The following is a 21,478-nucleotide window of genomic DNA, read 5'->3' on the forward strand; positions in this document are numbered from 1 at the left end:
GTTCAGTGTTCAGTTCAGTGTTCAGTTCAGTTCAGTGTTCAGTTCAGTGTTCAGTTCAGTTCAGTGTTCAGTTCAGTGTTCAGTTCAGTGTTCAATTCAGTTCAGTGTTCAGTTCAGTTCAGTGTTCAGTTCAGTGTTCAGTTCAGTGTTCAGTTCAGTGTTCAGTTCAGTTCAGTGTTCAGTTCAGTGTTCAGTTCAGTGTTCAGTTCAGTGTTCAGTTCAGTGTTCAGAAACAGAAACTGAAAATAAACTTAATGATGTCATAATGGAAAAAACAATCAACTCTAAACTCTGTTCATTCAGAGAAACTGTTCATTTATAGTAAACATTAATATTTTATTTATTCAGCAGCTTCACCATCACCTTAACTGAGATATTCAGATTTAACTCCTGAAACTCATGAGCTTTGTGTGAACAGTGTAAATAAACACCCGAGCGTCTGATCAGCGAGTGAAGACATTACACTACATTACACCAGGAGACCGAAGGCCTCGCTTCACATGTCGCACAAATCAACACAACAAACACACACGTTAGCGAGAGTCTCTTCTGTAGTGCAAAATAGTTATAAAATATTTATAACTGTGGGATTTCAGAGTGTGGAGTCATGTCACGTAGCAGAGTCACGTTACTGTAACACTGAGGAGAAAAAGATGTGTAGTAGAGTCATATAAATAAATACATAAATATAAACAATGTTAACTATGCTAACAACACACACACACACACACACACACACTTTATATGTCCTTGTGAATGAGTTTTTGCTATAGTAACGATAACGTATCAGAAAAATCGCATTAATCTAAACCTGCAGTAGAAAATGAATCCACACCTTCTGACCAATCAGAGTCCAGAGCAGCAGCTTTGTGTGATACATGTCATCAGAGAACACACTCGTGCTCCTTGTAGTGCAGGCCAGCTTGTATGAAATTAAAGTCAATATTCAAATGCAGGTAAGATATTGTGGGTGTTTCAAATTTGCATATTCATGAGCATTTATAGATCATACTGATTTTATTGTGCTAATAGATTTTCTAGTTTTTACTGAATATTTCTATGGTTTATGAGGACAGTTTCAGTGGGACTTTAAAGACACACACACACACACACACACACACACACACACACACACACACACACACACACACACACACACACACACACACCCTGTTCCCTGCTCCCTCTTTTGTTTTCCTCAGTCATAATGATGAATGGAATGAAGCAGAGACACTCTGGGGTCCAGTGGGAGGTGTGTGTGTGTGTGTGTGTGTGTGTGTTTGTGTGTGTGTGTGTGTGTGTCTGTGTGTGTGTGTGTGTGTGTGTGTGTGTCTGTGTGTGTTAAACCCCTCCTCCCCCTCCTCCTGCCTCAGTTACTCCTTCCCCTTCCTCTCTTACCCTCTTTGTGTCCATGCTGCTCTCTTCCTCACGATCACTCGTCTTCTCTTCACACGTTTAGAGGAAGTCATCCATCCGTCCGCCATCTCTCAATCCTACATCACCAAAGCAGAAGATTTTGGATTATAGACAAGGATAAAGACAGCAGTGTAGTGTATCTGTGAGTGTGTGTGAGTGGATGTGAGTGTGTGTGCACTCACCCTGAAAGGAAACACTCTCAGTCTTTTGAATGGATTAAAAGGGACAGATTCAAACTGGAGCGGAATAAACGTGTGAAAAAACGGAGACGGACTGGGAAAGAGTCCCTCCATCCACATCATCCAAGAGAGAGAGGTGAGAGCCGTGTGTGTGTGTGTGTGTGTGTGTGTGTGCGTTTGTAGTGTATGTAGTGTGTGTGTGCATTGGGTGTAGTGTATGTAGTGTGTGTGTGTAGTGTGTGTAGTGTGTGTGTGTGTGTGTGTGTGTGTGTGTGTGTGTGTGTGTGTGTGTGTGCGTGAGTGTATTGGGTGTAGTGTGTGTGTGTGTGTGTGTGTGTGTATTGGGTGTAGTGTATGTAGTGTGTGTGTGTATTGGGTGTAGTGTATGTAGTGTGTGTGTGTGTGTGAGTGTATTCATGGAGACAGCATTCCGATCGCACACCAACCTCACAGGGACAAAAGACATTGTGGGGACAAAAGTGCTGAGAACATGGCACTCATTTTGGTCATGAGGAGTGATTTAAAGAGAGCGTGTGTGTGTGTGTGTGTGTGTGTGTGTGTGTGTGTGTGTGTGTGTGTGTGTGTGTGTGTGTGTGTGTGTGTGTGACAGAAAGAGAGAGAGAGAGAGAGAGAGAGAGAGAGAATTTAAGGCATGCACGCTCAAAAGGTTCAGTAAAAGGACCTCACTGTCTGGTTCCCATGCAGCAATGCAGTGTGTGTGTGTGTGTGTGTGTGTGTGTGTGTGTGTGTGTGTGTGTGTGTGTGTGTGTTTTATGGGTATCCTGAGTCAGCAGACATTACATGTTTTACATTACATACACTCTCAGTTTATTATATAAAACAGTAGCTTAATGCCGTGTCAGAATGAGCTGTTTGTGTTGTGTACAGTGACGGTCTCTGACAGCCATGTAACACTATCTAGCTGTTTATTAGAGCTAAGAGTCTGCTAGCTTATAATAACAGTTTAACATGTGTTACTTTGCCTAGCAAACATTTTCCGCACTATTGTATTGATATTAATAATCAGCAGTACGTCCAGCTATAGCAGGTATAGTCGTGTGTGAATAAGTTATTTATTTATTGTATATTTTTTCTCGATTTTTATAAAAGGTGGTTAATGGGGGTCACGGTGTCTTAGTGGTTAGCACGTTCGCCTCACACCTCCAGGGTTGGGGGTTCGATTCCCGCCTCCGCCTTGTGTGTGTGGAGTTTGTATGTTCTCCCCGTGCCTCGGGGGTTTCCTCCGGGTACTCCGGTTTCCTCCCCCGGTCCAAAGACATGCATGGTAGGTTGATTGGCATCTCTGGAAAATTGTCCGTAGTGTGTGATTGTGTGAGTGAATGAGAGTGTGTGTGTGCCCTGTGATGGGTTGGCACTCCGTCCAGGGTGTATCCTGCCTTGATGCCCAAAGACGCCTGAGATAGGCACAGGCTCCCCGTGACCCGAGGTAGTTCGGACAAGCAGTAGAAAATGAGTGAGAGTGAGTGAGAGTGAGGCTAAATGTTTTATGACTTGTGTCGTAAGACTGACTTCATGTCCCAAAATACACTACTGCTTCTTGCTGTGATGAATATGCAATAGTGGGTGGAGTCAATGCAAATTGTTTGGCTTTGCTGCAGCCTGAAAGTTGCATTTTTGTGTAGATGAAAGTCACTGAACTAAACATGAAGCCAGTTTTTGTCATTTAAAGATAAAATAATAATCTTTACTACTATTGTGTATGATTGTCAGGTAGTTCTTTATAATTATGACTTAATTACCGCAGTAACGTCACTTTAGAGTCACTGCACCTTCGTATCTGTGATGACGATCACACCAAGGATACAGAGCTGAATTCAGTCATGTTTACACTCTTTATTGATCAGAGTTTTAAAATTAAAACACGTTTTAAATAAACACTTCGAGTGCAGTATTAGATTTCACTCCAGTATCCTGCTTGTTTGTTCATTAACGTCTTCCAGTTCGACGATCTCGCACTGTGTGATGTAAAGCTGGTTTACATCGTCATGGTAACCAACACACAACAGGAAGTGACATTTCATAATTAACGATCACAACTTGATGCAGATCTTGTCTCTTACTGTACACTCCTGGCCAAGTTCTCTTCAGGCATGACTTCTGCCATGTGAAGACCTTCAGCTTCCTGAAACACAACTAGCACTTTTCCTGTGTTTGTTTTGTGTGTATATTTAAAAAAAAAAACCCTGAACAGTTTTACGTTGATTATATCATAATTATGTAACCTAGTGAACCAGTGTTAATGTTTTCAACAGTAGAGGCTTTTGTACATGGCTCTGGTCGATAAGGACCTCTGTCACATGCTGTAAATGTAAAGTAAAGAAAGATCTTTGTACAATGAGCACGACTGGTAAAACATCTTAAACATTGAACTCAGCATGAGGTTCATCACTAGTCTACAGACAATGCTAGCTGACTGAAAAGAACAGCTCTTGTGTCGTTCCTGACAAATCAGCCATGAGATCGGTCGCTAAGAAGCTTTTACTTTTACTGGAGTAAAATCTGCATTTTTGAGATTAGAATTCTGTAAATTTGTACGTTCAGAATTTTTTAACTCAAAACATTTTCATTCAAATATAACAATCAGCCTGTCAGGGTCAGCGCACCGCCCACGCCCACCGAACACCAACACAGAGAAGCGTCTCCTAGAATACTAGCTCTCCCGGACTACACCTCCCAGAATCCACCACTGACTCTGATTGCTCCACCACCTGTTCCTCATCAGCCGCTTCCTATAAAGACTGAACGTGAACTTGACACCAGTGTGAAGCCTTGATCTGTTCCGGCAATCATTCTGAGCAATTCCTGTGTTTTCTCTGTTCTAGTTTCTGTGTTTTCGTTTTGTGATTGTTTGCTGCCTGCCCTGACCTTCTGCCTGTCTTACCGTTTCCGATTTCTGCCTGTTCTCTGATATTATGTTTACTTGCCCTGACCCTGCCTGTACGACTACGAGTTTGTCTTTATTAAAAGCTGCAAATGGATCATCTGCCTTACGACTCCTCGTTACACAGCCATAAGATTAAAACCATTTGTTTAATACAGTGTGAGTTCAGAACAGCTAGGAGTCATTGAGGCCTGGACTCCACAAGACCTCTGAAGGATTGCTGTGGTGTCTAACCCTAACCCTAACCCTAACCCAAGACATTAGCAACAGATCCTTTAAGTGCTGTGAGGTGGAGCCTCCATGAATCAGACTGGTTTGTCCATCACATCCCACATATCAGAAACTGAAGGACAAGATAACACCTTGAGAGCTGTGTCATGTTCCTCAAACCGTTCCTGAACGATTCCTGCAGTGTGTCACAGACAACTGACATCAGTGAACACAGTGTAAATGAAGGGGTCTAGTTGGTCTGCAGCAGTGTTCAGGTAGGTGTTACGTGTCAAAGTAACATCCTCAGGAACTCCAGGACCCGAGGTTCCCCGAAGAACATTATCCAGACCTGCTATTTTTATAAAATCCAACCTTAGAAATGTTTTCACCTTTCAGGCTCAGTAATGTCACCGTTACTGCTACACATACTGCAAACTATTTTAGAATACTTTAATTTAATAAATAATATCTAATCGAATCTCCTGCTGTTATTCAGTGTTTATAATGCTTAGTGTTTTGTTTAAGTGCAGGTTTATATTGATGCACTCACTCTGATACCTTATTGTTTCCATAGCAACAACTCATTCACAGGGACATGTACATGTCACACTCCACATAGGAGATATTAATGTATTATGTAGTGAAGGAGTCTCCAGTGTGTGTGTGTGTATGTGTGTGTATGTGTGTGTGTGTATGATGTGTGATGGAGTCTCCAGTGTGTGTGTGTGTGTTTGTAATTATATATATATATATATATATATATATATATATATATATATATATATATATATATATTATTGTAATGTTGTCATTAAAAACGTCTCCTCTTTTCTCTGTATATCTCATGTTCGTCTCTAGCGAGTTCTCGCTCCAGCACCAGGACGATGTCTCCAAAAGACAACAAACCCAAAAAACCACCGAAACACAGCATGAGCTTACTGCCTTGCTTTTACTTTGTGGAGGTACTTTAATAACCCTAAACTTTACAATACATGATCAAGCTTATTGTCAGTGTAGAGATGCCTCTAGCTGAGTAAACATCCAGGCCCAAATGTAGGGATAGCAAACAGACACAATTTATTAACAAAATAACCAGATACAAGGACAGTAAACACTCGGGGAAAACTAGGCAGAACATAACTAGACAAGAAATGAGACCGAAACTCAAACACAAGGATTCTGTGATGCAAAACAGTTCAGTGAGTGTGTGTGTGTGTGTGTGTGTGTGTGTGTGTGTGAGTGAGTGAGTGTGACAGTGAGTGAGTGTGTGTGTGTGTGTGTGTGAGTGAGTGAGTGAGTGAGTGAGTAACAGTGAGTGAGTTAGTGAGTGAGTGTGTGTGTGTGTGACAGTGAGTTAGTGAGTGTGTGTGTGTGTGTGTGAGTGAGTGAGTGAGTGAGTGAGTGAGTGAGTGTGTGTGTGTGTGTGACAGTGAGTTAGTGAGTGAGTGTGTGTGTGTGTGTGTGACAGTGAGTGAGATAGTGAGTGAGTGTGTGTGTGACAGTGAGTTAGTGAGTGTGTGTGTGTGAGTGAGTGAGTGAGTGAGTGAGTGTGTGTGTGTGACAGTGAGTTAGTGAGTGAGTGTGTGTGACAGTGAGTTAGTGAGTGTGTGTGTGTGTGTGTGACAGTGAGTGAGATAGTGAGTGAGTGTGTGTGTGAGAGACAGTGAGTGAGTTAGTGAGTGTGTGTGTGTGTGTGTGTGTGTGTGTGTGTGTGTGTGTGTGTGTGTGTGTGTGTGTGTGCGTGTGTGACAGTGAGTGTGTGTGTGTGTGTGTGTGTGCGTGTGTGACAGTGAGTGAGTTAGTGTGTGTGTGTGTGTGTGTGTGACAGTGAGTGAGATAGTGAGTGAGTGTGTCTGTGTGTGTGTGTGTGTGTGACAGTGAGTGAGTGAGTTAGTGAGTGTGTGTGTGTGTGTGTGTGCGTGTGTGTGTGTGTGTGTTTAGCTCACATTGCACCAGAGGAAGTGGAGCAGCATTAACAGTGCCATATGGCAGCGTTCAGCATGTCATGTTGTACAAACAGAAGCAGCAGGACTGTAACACTGGAGGCTCAGTGATGACATCATGACTAATCTTAATGACGGATACTAAGAGAGACATTTATGGAGCAACACTATGACACAAATATTGACACAAATCTAAACTCATCACACACCACTACACACAAACACCAAAACACCAGGAGTGTGTGCGGTGTTTCAGTGTTGCTTATTCGTTTACACACTTTGGTCTCGGCTTGACACATTACAGAACAGGAAGTTTACATCCATGCTGTTACATCGGTGTTAATCCACAATTAACTTTAAACTAAATAATTATCATTTAATCCTGAAATGACACTCAGCAGCGTTCACACCTCAGAGCTCCTCCTCCATACACACTGATGTGTTTTGGGGTTTAAAGTGCTGGATCAGGAGATCTGAATACTGATGAATAATGTATTATTAACTTCTGAATATTAATGAGGGTCTGCAGAGAGACTGGGGGGTCATTTAATTTTCTCTCTCTCTCTCTCTCTCTCTCTCTCTCTCTCTCTCTCTATCTATCTATCTATCTATCCCAGTTGCCCATTGTTGCCTCCTCGATGATCTCTCTGTACTTCCTGGAGTTAACTGATGTCCTCCAGCCGGTTAAATCCGGTTTCCGTTGTTATGACCAGTCACTGAGTAAACCGTATGTGGAGACGGGAGATGAGCTCATCCCCCTGCTCATGCTCCTGAGTCTTGCCTTCGCTGGGCCTGCTGCCTCGGTAACACACACACACACGCACACACACACACACAGAGACACAAACAGAAACAACTCTATCATATTCAGATCATGATTCTTTATTTCAATAAAAATGTTTATTATTATTATTATTATTGTTATTATTATTAAAATATATAACATAAAGAACTGTCACTTGTGGTGAAAAAAGGCATTAGGGTTAAGTACAGTGTCTGTGACCGGGTCATAACAGACACACAGACTTTCACAATCATAACACAGGTGACATCTAAACACAAGACACAGGACGTTAACCATCAAACACAACGAGTTATCACAATAAAACACACACAGATACAGATACAAATACAGACACAGTTACAGATACAGACACATACACAGTTACAGATACAGACACAGATACAGACACATACACAGTTACAGATACAGACACAGATACAGACACATACACAGTTACAGATACAGACACATACACAGTTACAGATACAGATACAGACACATACACAGTTACAGATACAGACACATACACAGTTACAGATACAGACACATACACAGTTACAGATACAGACACATACACAGTTACAGATACAGATACAGACACATACACAGTTACAGATACAGACACATACACAGTTACAGATACAGATACAGACACATACACAGTTACAGATACAGACACATACACAGTTACAGATACAGACACATACACAGTTACAGATACAGACACATACACAGTTACAGATACAGATACAGACACATACACAGTTACAGATACAGACACATACACAGTTACAGATACAGACACATACACAGTTACAGATACAGACACAGATACAGACACATACACAGTTACAGATACAGACACATACACAGTTACAGATACAGATACAGACACATACACAGTTACAGATACAGACACATACACAGTTACAGATACAGATACAGACACATACACAGTTACAGATACAGACACATACACAGTTACAGATACAGACACATACACAGCTACAGACACATACACAGTTACAGATACAGACACATACACAGTTACAGATACAAATACAGACACAGTTACAGATACAGACACATACACAGTTACAGATACAGTTACAGATACAGACACATACACAAATACAGATACAGATACAGACAAATACACAGTTACAGATACAGACACGTACACAGTTACAGATACAGACACAGATACAGACACATACACAGTTACAGATACAGATACAGACACATACACAGTTACAGATACAGACACAGATACAGACACATACACAGTTACAGATACAGACACAGATACAGACACATACACAGTTACAGATACAGACACATACACAGTTACAGATACAGATACAGACACATACACAGTTACAGATACAGACACATACACAGTTACAGATACAGATACAGACACATACACAGTTACAGATACAGACACATACACAGTTACAGATACAGACACATACACAGTTACAGATACAAATACAGACACAGTTACAGATACAGACACATACACAGTTACAGATACAGTTACAGATACAGACACATACACAAATACAGATACAGATACAGACAAATACACAGTTACAGATACAGACACGTACACAGTTACAGATACAGACACAGATACAGACACATACACAGTTACAGATACAGATACAGACACATACACAGTTACAGATACAGACACATACACAGTTACAGATACAGTTACAGATAGAGACACATACACAGTTACAGATACAGACACATACACAGTTACAGATACAGACACATACACAGTTACAGATACAGTGACAGATACAGACACATACACAGTTACAGATACAGATACAGACACATACACAGATACAGACACATACACAGTTACAGATACAGATACAGACACATACACAGATACAGACACATACACAGTTACAGATACATACACAGATACAGACACATACACAGATACAGACACAGATACAGACACATACACAGTTACAGATACAGACACATACACAGTTACAGATACAGTGACAGATACAGACACATACACAGTTACAGATAAAAAACACATACACAGTTACAGACACAGATACAGACACATACACAGTTACAGATACAGACACATACAGACACATACACAGTTACAGATACAGACACAGATACAGACACATACACAGATACAGATACATACACATACACAGATACAGACACAGTTACAGATACAGTCACAGATACAGACACATACACAGCTACAGATACAGACACAGATACAGATACAGACACAGATACAGACACAGATACAGACACAATTACAGGTACAAATACAGACACAGATACAGATATAGACACAGATACAGACACATACACAGTTACAGATACAGACACATACACAGATACAGACACAGATACAGATATAAACACAGATACAGACACATACACAGTTACAGATACAGACACATACACAGATACATACACAGTTACAGATACAGACACATACACAGATACAGACACAGATACAGATATAAACACAGATACAGACACATACACAGTTACAGATACAGACACATACACAGATACATACACAGTTACAGATACAGATACAGACACAGATACAGACACAATTACAGGTACAAATACAGACACAGATACATACACATACACAGTTACAGATACATACACAGTTACAGATACAAATACAGACACAGATACAGACAAAGATACAGATACAGACATAGATACAGACACAGTTGCAGATACAAATACATACACAGACACAGATACAAACATGGGTACAGACACAGATACAGACACAGATACAGCTGTGTATAACCAGGGGCAGAGACAGTGTGAAAAACCTGCCGTGTGTGTGTGTGTGTGTGTGTGTGTGTGTGTGTGTGTGTTGCAGATCATGCTAGCTGAGGCTTTGATGTACTGCACGCAGTCCAGAGTAAAGTTTAGTTCTGAAGGCAGCATCAATGCCAGTGGCTGCAGTTTTAACTCCTTCCTGCGCAGAACTGTGCGGTTTGTAGGTAATGTCTGTCTGTCTGTCTCTCCCTGTCTGTCTGTCTCTCCCTGACTGTCTGTCTCTCCCTGTATGTCTGTTTCTCCCTGTCTGTCTGTCAGTCTCTCCCTGTCTGTCTGTCAGTCTCTCCCTGTCTGTCTGTCTCTCCCTGACTGTCTGTCTCTCCCTGACTGTCTGTCTCTCCCTGTATGTCTGTTTCTCCCTGTCTGTCTGTCTGTCTCTCCCTGTCTGTCTGTCTCTCCCTGACTGTCTGTCTCTCCCTGTCTGTCTGTCTCTCCCTGTCTGTCTGTCTCTCCCTGTCTGTCTGTCTGTCTCTCTCACTCTCTCACACTCTCTCTCTATAGAGAACTGCAGAAGGACCTCAGTGTTCCTCTCATTGTTATTGTCAGGAATCACATTAGATACAATGTGGTAACTATAGTAACCAGAAATATAGCTGTGGTATAACACCGACACCCCCCCCCCCCTCCTGTGTGTAGGTGTGCATGTGTTTGGGTTATGTTCTACAGCACTAGTGACAGATGTGATACAGCTGTGCACCGGTTATCACACTCCCTTCTTCCTCACGGTCTGTAAACCTAACTACACTTTGCCTGGAGTCTCCTGTCACAAAGACCCCTACATTACTCAGGACATCTGTTCAGGACGAGACCATTACGCAATCCAGTCTGCTAGGTAACACACACACACAAACACAAACATACAGACACACACAAACACACACAAACACGCAGAAACAAAAACATACAGACACGCAAACAAAGAAACACACACACAAACACACACAAACAAAACGTGGGATGTGGTAGCTCAGTGGTTAAGATGTTCGACTACTGATCGGAAGGTCATTGGTTCAAATCCCAGATCCACCAAGCTACCACCGCTGGGCCCCTGAGCAAGGCCCTGGAATAAAAATGTAAGTCACTCTGGTGTAAATGCTGTAAACAAACACGCAGAAACATGCAGACACACAAACAAACAAACAGACACACATACAGAAACACAAACATACAGACACACACAAACAGAAACAGACACACAAACCAGTTACTACACAAACTTACTACACCAGTTACTACACAAACCCACACACAAACAAGCACACAAACACACAAACACACAGAAACAACCATACAGACACACAAACCAGTTACTACACAAACTTACTACACCAGTTACTACACAAACCCACTACACCAGTTACTACACAAACCCACACACAAACAAGCACACAAACACACAAACACACAGAAACAACCATACAGACACACACAAACAGAAATACAAACAAACACACACACAGAAACACAAAAACAAACACACACACACTATTTTCAGACCTATTAATGTTGTAGTTGGAGTGATTGACAGTTGTGAAATCTCTCTCTCTCTCTCACACAGGAAAACTTTCCCGTCCCAGCATGCAACACTCTCTGGTTTCTCAGCTGTCTACATCTCTGTAAGTGCTGCTCATTTTTCCTACTGAGTTTTTTTTGTTGTCAGATGGAAATTAAAGCCTCGTTTCCATGGCAACTCTTGCATTAGCACCTGCTAGCTGTAGCTGATTAGCATTGAGCAAACATGAGCTGTTTGTCAGCCTACATTCCTCTGTGTGATCAGTGTGTCACTAACCTGCGCAGAGAGAGAGAGAGAGAGAGAGAGAGAGAGAGAGAGAGAGAGAGAGAGAGAGAGAGAGAGAGAGAGAGAGACATATTACTCATATACAGTGTGTTCTGATTGGCTGAAACTGTGAAGTTAGCACAGTTTTGCTAGTCAGCATTAAGAGGTGATGTTAGTCAGGAGTGTAGACACAAACCTTTGGGCTGAACTTTTATTGTTATTTTATTTCAGTGTATTATTATATATTTTTGTTCACATTAGTGACACTGATTTGTTCTCTCTGTCTATCTCTGTCTGTCTGTTTATCTGTCTGTTTACCTATCTATCTCTCTCTCTGTCTGTCTATCTGTCTCTCTGTTTATCTGTCTGTTTACCTATCTATCTCTCTCTGTCTGTCTGTCTGTTCTGTCTGTCTGTCTGTCTCTCTGTTTATCTGTCTGTTTAACTATCTATCTCTCTCTCTGTCTGTCTGTTCTGTCTGTCTGTCTGTCTGTCTCTCTGTTTATCTGTCTGTTTACCTTATCTATCTATCTATCTATCTATCTATCTATCTATCTATCTATCTATCTATCTGTCTGTTCTCTCTGTCTGTCTGTCTGTCTCTCTCTCTGTTTATCTGTCTGTTTACCTATCTATCTATCTCTCTGTCTGTCTCTCTGTTTATCTGTCTGTTTACTTATCTATCTCTCTCTGTCTATCTGTCTGTTCTGTCTGTCTGTATGTCTCTCTGTTTATCTGTCTGTTTACCTATCTATCTCTCTCTCTGTCTGTCTGTCTGTCTGTTCTGTCTGTCTGTCTGTCTCTCTGTTTATCTGTCTGTTTACCTATCTATCTCTCTCTCTGTCTGTTCTGTCTGTCTGTCTCTCTGTTTATCTGTCTGTTTACCTATCTATCTCTCTCTCTGTCTGTCTGTTCTGTCTTTTATTAATATTCTATAATATTATGTATAAGGGGTCACGGTGGCTTAGTGGTTAGCACATTTGCCTCACACCTCCAGGGTCGGGGTTCGATTCCCGCCTCCACCTTGTGTGTGTGGAGTTTGCATGTTCTCCCCGTGCCTCGGGGTTTCCTCCGGGTACTCCGGTTTCCTCCCCCGGTCCAAAGACATGCATGGTAGGTTGATTGGCATCTCTGGAAAAATTGTCCCTAGTGTGTGATTGCGTGAGTGAATGAGTGTGTGTGTGTGTGTGTGTGCCCTGTGATGGGTTGGCACTCCGTCCAGGGTGTATCCTGCCTTGATGCCCGATGACGCCTGAGATAGGCACAGGCTCCCCGTGACCCGAGGTAGTTCAGATAAGCGGTAGAAGATGAATGAATGAATGAATGAATGAATATTATGTATAAAGGTTTGTGACTCTGATCTTCTGTTCCTTCATCTGTCTCTTTTCTGGAGCAGATGTACTTTAACGCCACCATCTCAGACAGCACCAAGCTCCTGAAGCCCGTGTTGGTGTTCATCTTCGCTATAGCAGCTGCTCTGGCGAGTCTTACACAGATCACACAGTATCGCAGCCACCCCATCGACGTCTATGTGGGATTCGTCATCGGAGCAGGAATCGCTGTTTATCTGGTAAATAATCCACTGTACAGACCACAACCTGCCATGAGGTTCAGGTGCTGATGAGAAAACGGTGCTCAGGATGGTGGACTGGATATTAACCCTAACCCTAACTAATACTAACCAGAATTTGATTGTCCTTTTAAACACCTGATAGAGAGTCAGATTTCTGTCCTTAAAGAATATGCAGTTTTACAGTTTAGTGACGTAATCAACAGCAGGTTAGAGACAGAAACATGTGAAGGATTATATTAAGGTGAGGAAAAGTTCAGCATCTTTAATCCTTATAGTTATTTTCATATTTTTATCTTTATCTTTGAGGTTAAATTATTCACTCTGTCTCTCCTTCACTTCACTCTGATTCTGGGTCAGTGTCGAGCGTCGAGCGAGTTTTTTATTCTGTTGTTTCTTACTGTGTTGCTGAGACGTCTGCTGGAGGAGCTATAAATAACACGGCACTGCTGAAAGAGGAGAAAAATCTCTGAATCACCAGAAATAATATCATAGTTTACTCTCTCTCTGTATCTCTCTCTCTCTCTCTCTCTCTCTCTCTCTCTCTTTCTCTCTTTCTCTCTGTATCTCATTCCCTTCTCTCTCTCTCTCTCTCTCTCTCTCTCTCTCTCTCTCTTTCTCTCTGTATCTCATTCCCTTCTCTCTCTCTCTCTCTCTCTCTCTCTCTCTCTTTCTCTCTGTATCTCATTCCCCTCTCTCTCTCTCTGTATCTCTCTGTATCTCTCTCTCTCTCTCTGTCTCTCTCTCTCTCTGTCTCTCTCTCTCTCTCTTTCTCTCTTTCTCTCTGTATCTCATTCCCTTCTCTCTCTCTCTCTCTCTCTCTCTTTCTCTCTCTTTCTCTCTGTATCTCATTCCCCTCTCTCTCTCTCTCTCTCTCTCTCTCTCTCTCTCTCTTTCTCTCTTTCTCTCTGTATCTCATTCTCTCTTTCTCTCTGTATCTCATTCCCTCTCTCTCTCTCTCTCTCTCTCTCTCTCTCTCTCTGTATCTCTGTATCTCTCTCTCTCTCTCTCTCTCTTTCTCTCTTTCTCTCTGTATCTCATTCCCTTCTCTCTCTCTCTCTCTCTCTTTCTCTCTCTTTCTCTCTGTATCTCATTCCCTTCTCTCTCTCTCTCTCTCTCTCTCTCTCTCTCTCTCTCTCTCTCTCTCTCTCTCTCTCTCTGTATCTCTCTGTATCACTCTCTCTCTCTTTCTCTCTTTCTCTCTGTATCTCATTCCCTTCTCTCTCTCTCTCTCTCTCTCTCTCTCTCTCTCTTTCTCTCTGTATCTCATTCCCCTCTCTCTCTCTCTCTCTCTCTCTCTGTATCTCTCTGTATCTCTCTCTCTCTCTCTCTCTGTCTCTCTCTCTGTCTCTCTCTTTCTCTCTTTCTCTTTGTATCTCATTCCCTTCTCTCTCTCTCTCTCTCTCTCTCTCTCTCTCTCTCTCTCTCTCTCTCTCTCTTTCTCTCTCTTTCTCTCTGTATCTCATTCCCCTCTCTCTCTCTCACTCTCTCTCTCTCTCTCTCTCTCTCTCTCTCTGTATCTCTCTCTCTCTCTTTGTCTCTCTCTCTCTCTCTTTCTCTCTTTCTCTCTGTATCTCATTCCCTTCTCTCTCTCTCTCTCTCTCTCTCTCTCTCTCTTTGTTGGTGCTGAGAAACAGAACCTCAGTAGACTTTATTTCCTGACTGTATAGGTTTTGTTTTAAGGGTTTTTCTATTTGTTCTTCTAGGGGAATTTTATACCTTTAAATCAATAATATGTAAACGTTCTGAACCAAAAAGTTTAAAAAAGGATTGAAATCCCAGTAAAATCACAATGCTGCTCTGTTTTTAGGCCCTTTATGCTGTTGGGAATTTCAAACCCTCACTGGAATCATCTCCTCGGGTCCTGAAGAAGCCTCCTCCACCTCAGAAAGACGCTCTTCATGCTTTAACACAGCGTGGCCATGACTCTGTCTACCAGAAAACACACGCGTCCGAGAGCAACGACGAGCTGGCAGTGCCGGTGGATGTAACTGGAATAAACCGCAAAGTCCGGCGTGAGAAAGCCTCGATGGGAAGTCTGAAACGAGCCAGCGCTGACGTGGAGCTCCTGGCACCAAGAAACCCCATGGGGAAAGAGACCATGCTCACTTTTAGCAACACACTTCCCAGAGCCAGTGCTAATACAAACGGCATGGAAGAACCCACACAGAGACACATGACATTCCATGTACCCTCATCCCAAAAGCTGGTGTCAGAGTGGAAGCAGAAGTCTCTGGAGATGCGGACTCTGAGCTTGAGGGAGGACGGCCAACAGGGCAGCTCCATTGACATAGTAGAAGAAACAAATGAAGAGTCCAAGGAGAACATGGACATGGACTTGACCACTTCCTTGTATCCCGATGTTCAGGCAGCAACATCGGCATCCACAAGAGTCTCTATTCCTCAAAGACCTGGTGCACAACCCCTGGTTCACATCCCAGAAGAAGCTTCAAAACCTCCACCTGTATCTCCTAAAAGTGCCACAACACGAGCCAAATGGCTTTCCATGATGGAAAAAGGTCCAGTCCCAGCAGCAACACCAGAGCCACCTCGCCTTCCAAAAAAACCACTGGTCATGCAGGTCACATCCACTCCAAAGTCTTCTGAGACAGCCTCGTCTTGTGCCACATCAAGCATTGCCTCAAGCACAGAGTCGCCGTATTTCCGCCTGCCATCCGAGAGAGATTCATGCAGCATTGTCACCGTTGACGCCCACGCACCTCATCATCCTGTTGTTCGTCTGTCTTCAGTGAGCTCCAACACCTGGGATTGGAGGAGCAGCACCAATGGAAGCACAGAAGTCCAAGAAAGCAGTCGGACCATGCCCAGGATGGAGTACCGACCTGCTAAAACGGACTCATTCGGCTCAGAACCGCCGCCACACCCAGATTTGGTGCCAAAATTCCACCGAAAACCTTTAATACCCACCAAGGAGTGGGATCCTGGACAGCCGCATCCTGAACCAGATCATTTCTTCAAGAACTTGCAGATAGACCAACAATTTAAAGATGCAAACCTTTAAAAGAAGCTGGTGATGAGCCTCAAGACCAGAGTCTTATATGTGGGTCATCTTAAAAGTGTACCAGCAAATTAAAAATCGGGCTTCAAAGGAGAGGAATATTTGAGAAAATGTTTGTATAGTTGATGGAGTTAAGTGTGAAATAGTCATTCACACTTGAGAAAAGTTACACACCTACAGCAGAAAGTGAAGACAAATACTGTATGGTGGGTTTTAATGAACAGAAGCTGGCATTCAGTGATGTCATTTTTATTGAGGAAGCAAAAACCTGGAAGAGATGGAGAACCGAGGTCTCTTTTCTCTTGAAGGTGGGGTTTTTTGGGGATGTGGGAACTGAGCTGAACTTTTCTGCACTTCACACAATGTTCTATAGCAGTGGAGTCCAATCGTATCTACGAGTGGATGGTGTAAGTGTAGGTTATTCAAACCAGGCAGAAGCCATACCTGGGTCTACTGAGGAGTCTCCTCAAGATGAAATGATTAAACAGGAGGAATTAAACCTGGCTCCTGCTTGGTTGGTTTGAAGACCTGCACCTGCTCTGGGTCTTGTGGATAAGATCGGACTCATCCGATCTATGGGAATACATTGTTCGTTTTAGGGAAAACAAAGACAAGAAAACAAGTGTTGTGTATAAAAGCAGGTAAAAATGAGACGAGCGTTTGGTCAAGCAGGAGACAGAGGTGTTTAAAAGAACAAAATATTGGCTGAGATCTAAGAGCTTCTTTTATTCACCAGCAGAAAGGGTTCAGTATTAAACATTGTGTCTTTGTGAGTCGATGTTAAACCCAGAACCACCTGCTCAAGTCTTCTGACTTTGGAGGATCTGGAAGTGAAGCCACAGTTTAAAGGCCTGAGTTTCCATCTCTTGGGCCTTGTGGAGTTTGTTGTGAATATGTTGTGTGTTTTAAGTATGAATGCTTCGATGCTGATACTGGTGTCTGATACCGGGATTATTTACTATTTATAATACTAAAATACTTCAGTACCAGCATCTGATGGAAGGTGATGTGGTGTAAGGTAATCTTACTGTACCATGTGGTGCTAATAAACTGCACATGCTTTACGATTAATGATCAAAGCATCAAGTGAAGAACTGCAGCATTTTTCTACAAGTGCTAAAATATCTTAAACCTAAAACTCAGCAAACAACGTAAACATTAACGTAAAATCTAACATACCGTGACGTTTCGGTCGGAACTGCATACGTTACCGAGGTCTTAACTGGGTTTTATGGTGCATGAGGAGAAAAAAGCTGCAGATTGTCTGTTTTAGTTAAAATTTAGATACTAGAAAAGTTCACATGCAATGAATTTGTTAGTGTTGTTGTACGTCACATGTTCCTGAACGAATACGGACATGTTCCTAAACGTTTCTAGTGTCCTGTGTGTGTACTGTGAAACCTTGTGTATACACACAGTAGAGTTTCTGTTTGAGTCGATCTGACTGACAACTTTCTCACTTCCTGTCCAACTCTCAGTACTACAATAACGATTTGTAGAGTGTTAGATCTGAAACTTTGTTCTAGTTCTATTTAATTAAATCTTTTATACATGAAACTGTTCCTTAGATAAAGTGCTGATTTTTAGCCTCTCAGTTAGAGAGTTTAAAGTACCTACAAAACTGTCAGTCATTCCAGATTCACGTGTTGACTGGCACATGGGATGGGTTTATATTGGGGTGGTGTTTGTTAGGGGTGGGGTTTATTGGGGTGGGGTTTGTTAGGGGTGGGGTTTGTTAGGGGCGGGGTTTATTGGGGTGGTGTTTGTTAGGGATGGGGTTTATTGGGGTGGTGATTTTTGGGGCAGGTTTGTTGGAGAAGGGTTTATTAGGGGCGGAGTTTATCATTGTGCTTTCTTGATTGGAAGCAGGTCTGTATGTATGGAGACTTGATGAAGGAGTGAAGGTTCTCATCATGGTCTCGATCACATCCTCGATACCCGAACCAGCACAGAAAACAGGAAAAGGAAACTGAACCAGCAGGAAGACGAGATCGTGATCTTACTGGAGTGAAATATGCAACCAAACAACTGAGAATCAGAAAGATCTCATTTGACTCTGTTTGTTTCCATCATGGATTTGAAGCTAAATTAAAATGTGAAAAATACCTTCATAGATTTACACTGATGTGTTGAAGATCTTCTCCACTAACGTGATGTACAGAGACGCTGGAACATGAGAAGCCTTTTATACAAGCAACTGTTTTTGACGTGTGTTTGTTGCATGAATTTTATTTATGTGTGTTCATTTGTGGAAGGACTTCTATAGCAACAAGGAAATCTTCTTTCTTATTGAAGTTTTAGTAAAAAAATAAAATAAAATTGGATACAAATTATTAGATAACTCTTATACTTACTCTTACTTTCTGACCATTTTGTGTGTGTGTGTGTGTGTGTGTGTGTGTGTGTGTGTGTGTGTGTGTGTGTGTGTGTGTGTGCGCGTGCGCGTGGTCGTGGTCGTGGTCACTACTCTGACTGTATGATGAGTTGAGTTGCTCGTCCACGCTAGAGGGCGCCATCAGCGTGAGATACAACACAGAGGCAGCAGGCGGAGTGACTAAATTACACCGTGTGTGTGTGTGTGTGTGTGTGTGTGTGTGTGTGTGTGTGTGTGTGTGTGTGTGTGTGTGTGTGTGTGTGTGTGAATATGATCATTATGATAAATAACGAGGTCTAACAATAATAAAACAGCGGAAATATATCTTTATTTATTTTCCAAACTCACTTTGACCCACCTTTAGTATATTTAATAACTATAAGAAATATTTTTAAATTAAACTTATCCACAAATATAGACAATTATTAATCTTTTTTCTGCAGTGTCCATCAAAATTAATTATTTTCTTAATTATTCTTTTTTAAATTAAACCGTCAGAGAATTTATAATAATAATAATAACAATGACAATAATAATAATTAAAATAATAATAATAATAATAATAATATAATGATAATAATAATAATAAAAAGAAGAAAAATAAATCGATGTTATTAAATTAATTATATTGTATTTAAAGCATCTTTAAAAGTGTTTAATTTAATTCAATTTAAGTTTATTTGTATAACACATTTTACAATGGACATTGTCTCAAAGCAGCTTTACAGAACATAAACATAGAACAGAAGGTAAATATTAGGAGAATTAATATAATAAAAAATACAAATTATTTATTATTTATTTATTCATTATTATATAATAAATGATAATTGTTTCATAGTCAAAGAAAAATGAGATGAAAGTTAATTAAAATAGAAGACAAACAAAATACAGAGACAAAGTAACAGAGTTTAATAAATAAGAATATAATAAATAATAAGATAATAAATCAGGTTCCTGTTACAGCTTCATCATTCTGTATAATATTATAGATGTTTAGAATTAAAAGCATCTTGTGAAGTCTTGTGTTCAGATTTCCAGAAGTCACTCAAGTAAAATAAATCAGTAGAATTTCGAGGAAGGGGCGGAGTTAATGACGTCACCGATATCCAGTAAAACCCCAACAATGATGATTGACTGTAGCGTCTGTAGCATTACCATGACAACCAGCTTTGTTTTTAATGGACTTTAAATATATATTTAGTTAATCTCCTTTTTTTATTTGACCTTCTTGTCGTTATATTATGGAGTTAATATATTTAGAACAGTTTGTGCATCAGTCTATAGATAATGTTATGAGTTACAATAATAAATAAATAAATAAATAAATAAATAAATAAATAAATAAATAAATAAATAACTCAGTAACTGACTTTCAGGAAGAGCTTTATTCTGGTCTGGTGAAGAAGAAAACCAGAGATAATCCCGGAATATTGGGAGTGACACCCTGGGGCCATTACAGAGTCCCACACACACAATGTACACACACACACACACACACACACACACACACACACACTCACACACACACATGTACACACTCACACACACACACACACACAAACGTACACACTCACACACATGTACACACTCACACACACACACACACACACAGGTACACACACACACATGTACACACTCACACACACACTCACACACAAACGTACACACTCACACACACACATGTACACACTCACACACACACACACACAAACGTACACACTCACACACACATGTACACACTCACACACACACATGTACACACTCACACACACAAACACAAACGTACACACTCACACACACATGTACACACTCACACACACACATGTACACACTCACACACACACTCACACACACACGTACACACTCACACACACATTCACACAGGTATGTACACACACATGTACAGACACACACACACACAAAACGTACACACTCACTCACACATGTACAGACACACACACATGTACACACTCACACATACACAGCTAGAAGTTATTTATTTTAGTCAGTCCCCGGGGATGTAGTTGAGAAGGAGTCTCCAGTTTCAGAGCTTTGTAACAGTTTCCTGATGTAGGAGTGAGTTAGTTCCTGTGGTCACCTCCATTATAGCAGCTGTAAACGCTCATTCCCTCTCCAACCTCCTCTTTATTCTCTCTCTCTTTAAGCTCGTCATGAGATTGAGAAATAGTAACGACGTGTAAACCCCTCTGTCCCCAAAGACTCGAGGAGCTATGAACAGTGAAAACGTGTGAAGTGTCGTTCAGTAACAAGATGGTCCATCATCCCTGAAGGTGGTGTAGAGATAAGAGAGAGATGAATCATTTTAAAACGTGACAATTACACGTGCAGAGACAAACTGGTGGTGACACGATGACCATGTACTATGAACACAAACATCTGTACTGAAGGAGACTTAGTGATGTCATTACCTTTAGAATG

General features: G+C 41.3%; 1 protein-coding gene across 1 annotated transcript; it reads left to right on the forward strand.

The window, feature by feature from the left end:
• The first annotated feature begins 1,364 nt into the window (after positions 1-1,364).
• plppr3a (phospholipid phosphatase related 3a) lies at positions 1,365-18,348 on the forward strand. Its single transcript, XM_060888755.1, has 8 exons — positions 1,365-1,731; positions 5,566-5,669; positions 7,268-7,453; positions 10,337-10,460; positions 10,933-11,128; positions 11,855-11,912; positions 13,470-13,643; positions 15,454-18,348. The coding sequence occupies exons 2-8, from the start codon at positions 5,592-5,594 to the stop codon at positions 16,663-16,665; spliced, it is 2,028 nt and encodes a 675-aa protein (XP_060744738.1). The 5' UTR covers positions 1,365-1,731; positions 5,566-5,591; the 3' UTR covers positions 16,666-18,348.
• Positions 18,349-21,478: the final 3,130 nt, after the last annotated feature.

This window comes from Tachysurus vachellii, chromosome 15, assembly GCF_030014155.1.
Source record: "Tachysurus vachellii isolate PV-2020 chromosome 15, HZAU_Pvac_v1, whole genome shotgun sequence".
In the NCBI taxonomy this organism is placed as follows: Eukaryota; Metazoa; Chordata; class Actinopteri; order Siluriformes; family Bagridae; genus Tachysurus; species Tachysurus vachellii.

Coding starts and splice junctions, on each gene's coding strand:
- plppr3a (XM_060888755.1), top strand. CDS start 5,592: ATGTCTCCAAAAGACAACAAACCCAAAAAACCACCGAAACACAGCATG. Junction 7,454..10,336: donor TCGCTGGGCCTGCTGCCTCG/GTAACACACACA, acceptor TGTGTGTTGCAG/ATCATGCTAGCTGAGGCTTT. Junction 11,913..13,469: donor TCTCAGCTGTCTACATCTCT/GTAAGTGCTGCT, acceptor TTTCTGGAGCAG/ATGTACTTTAACGCCACCAT.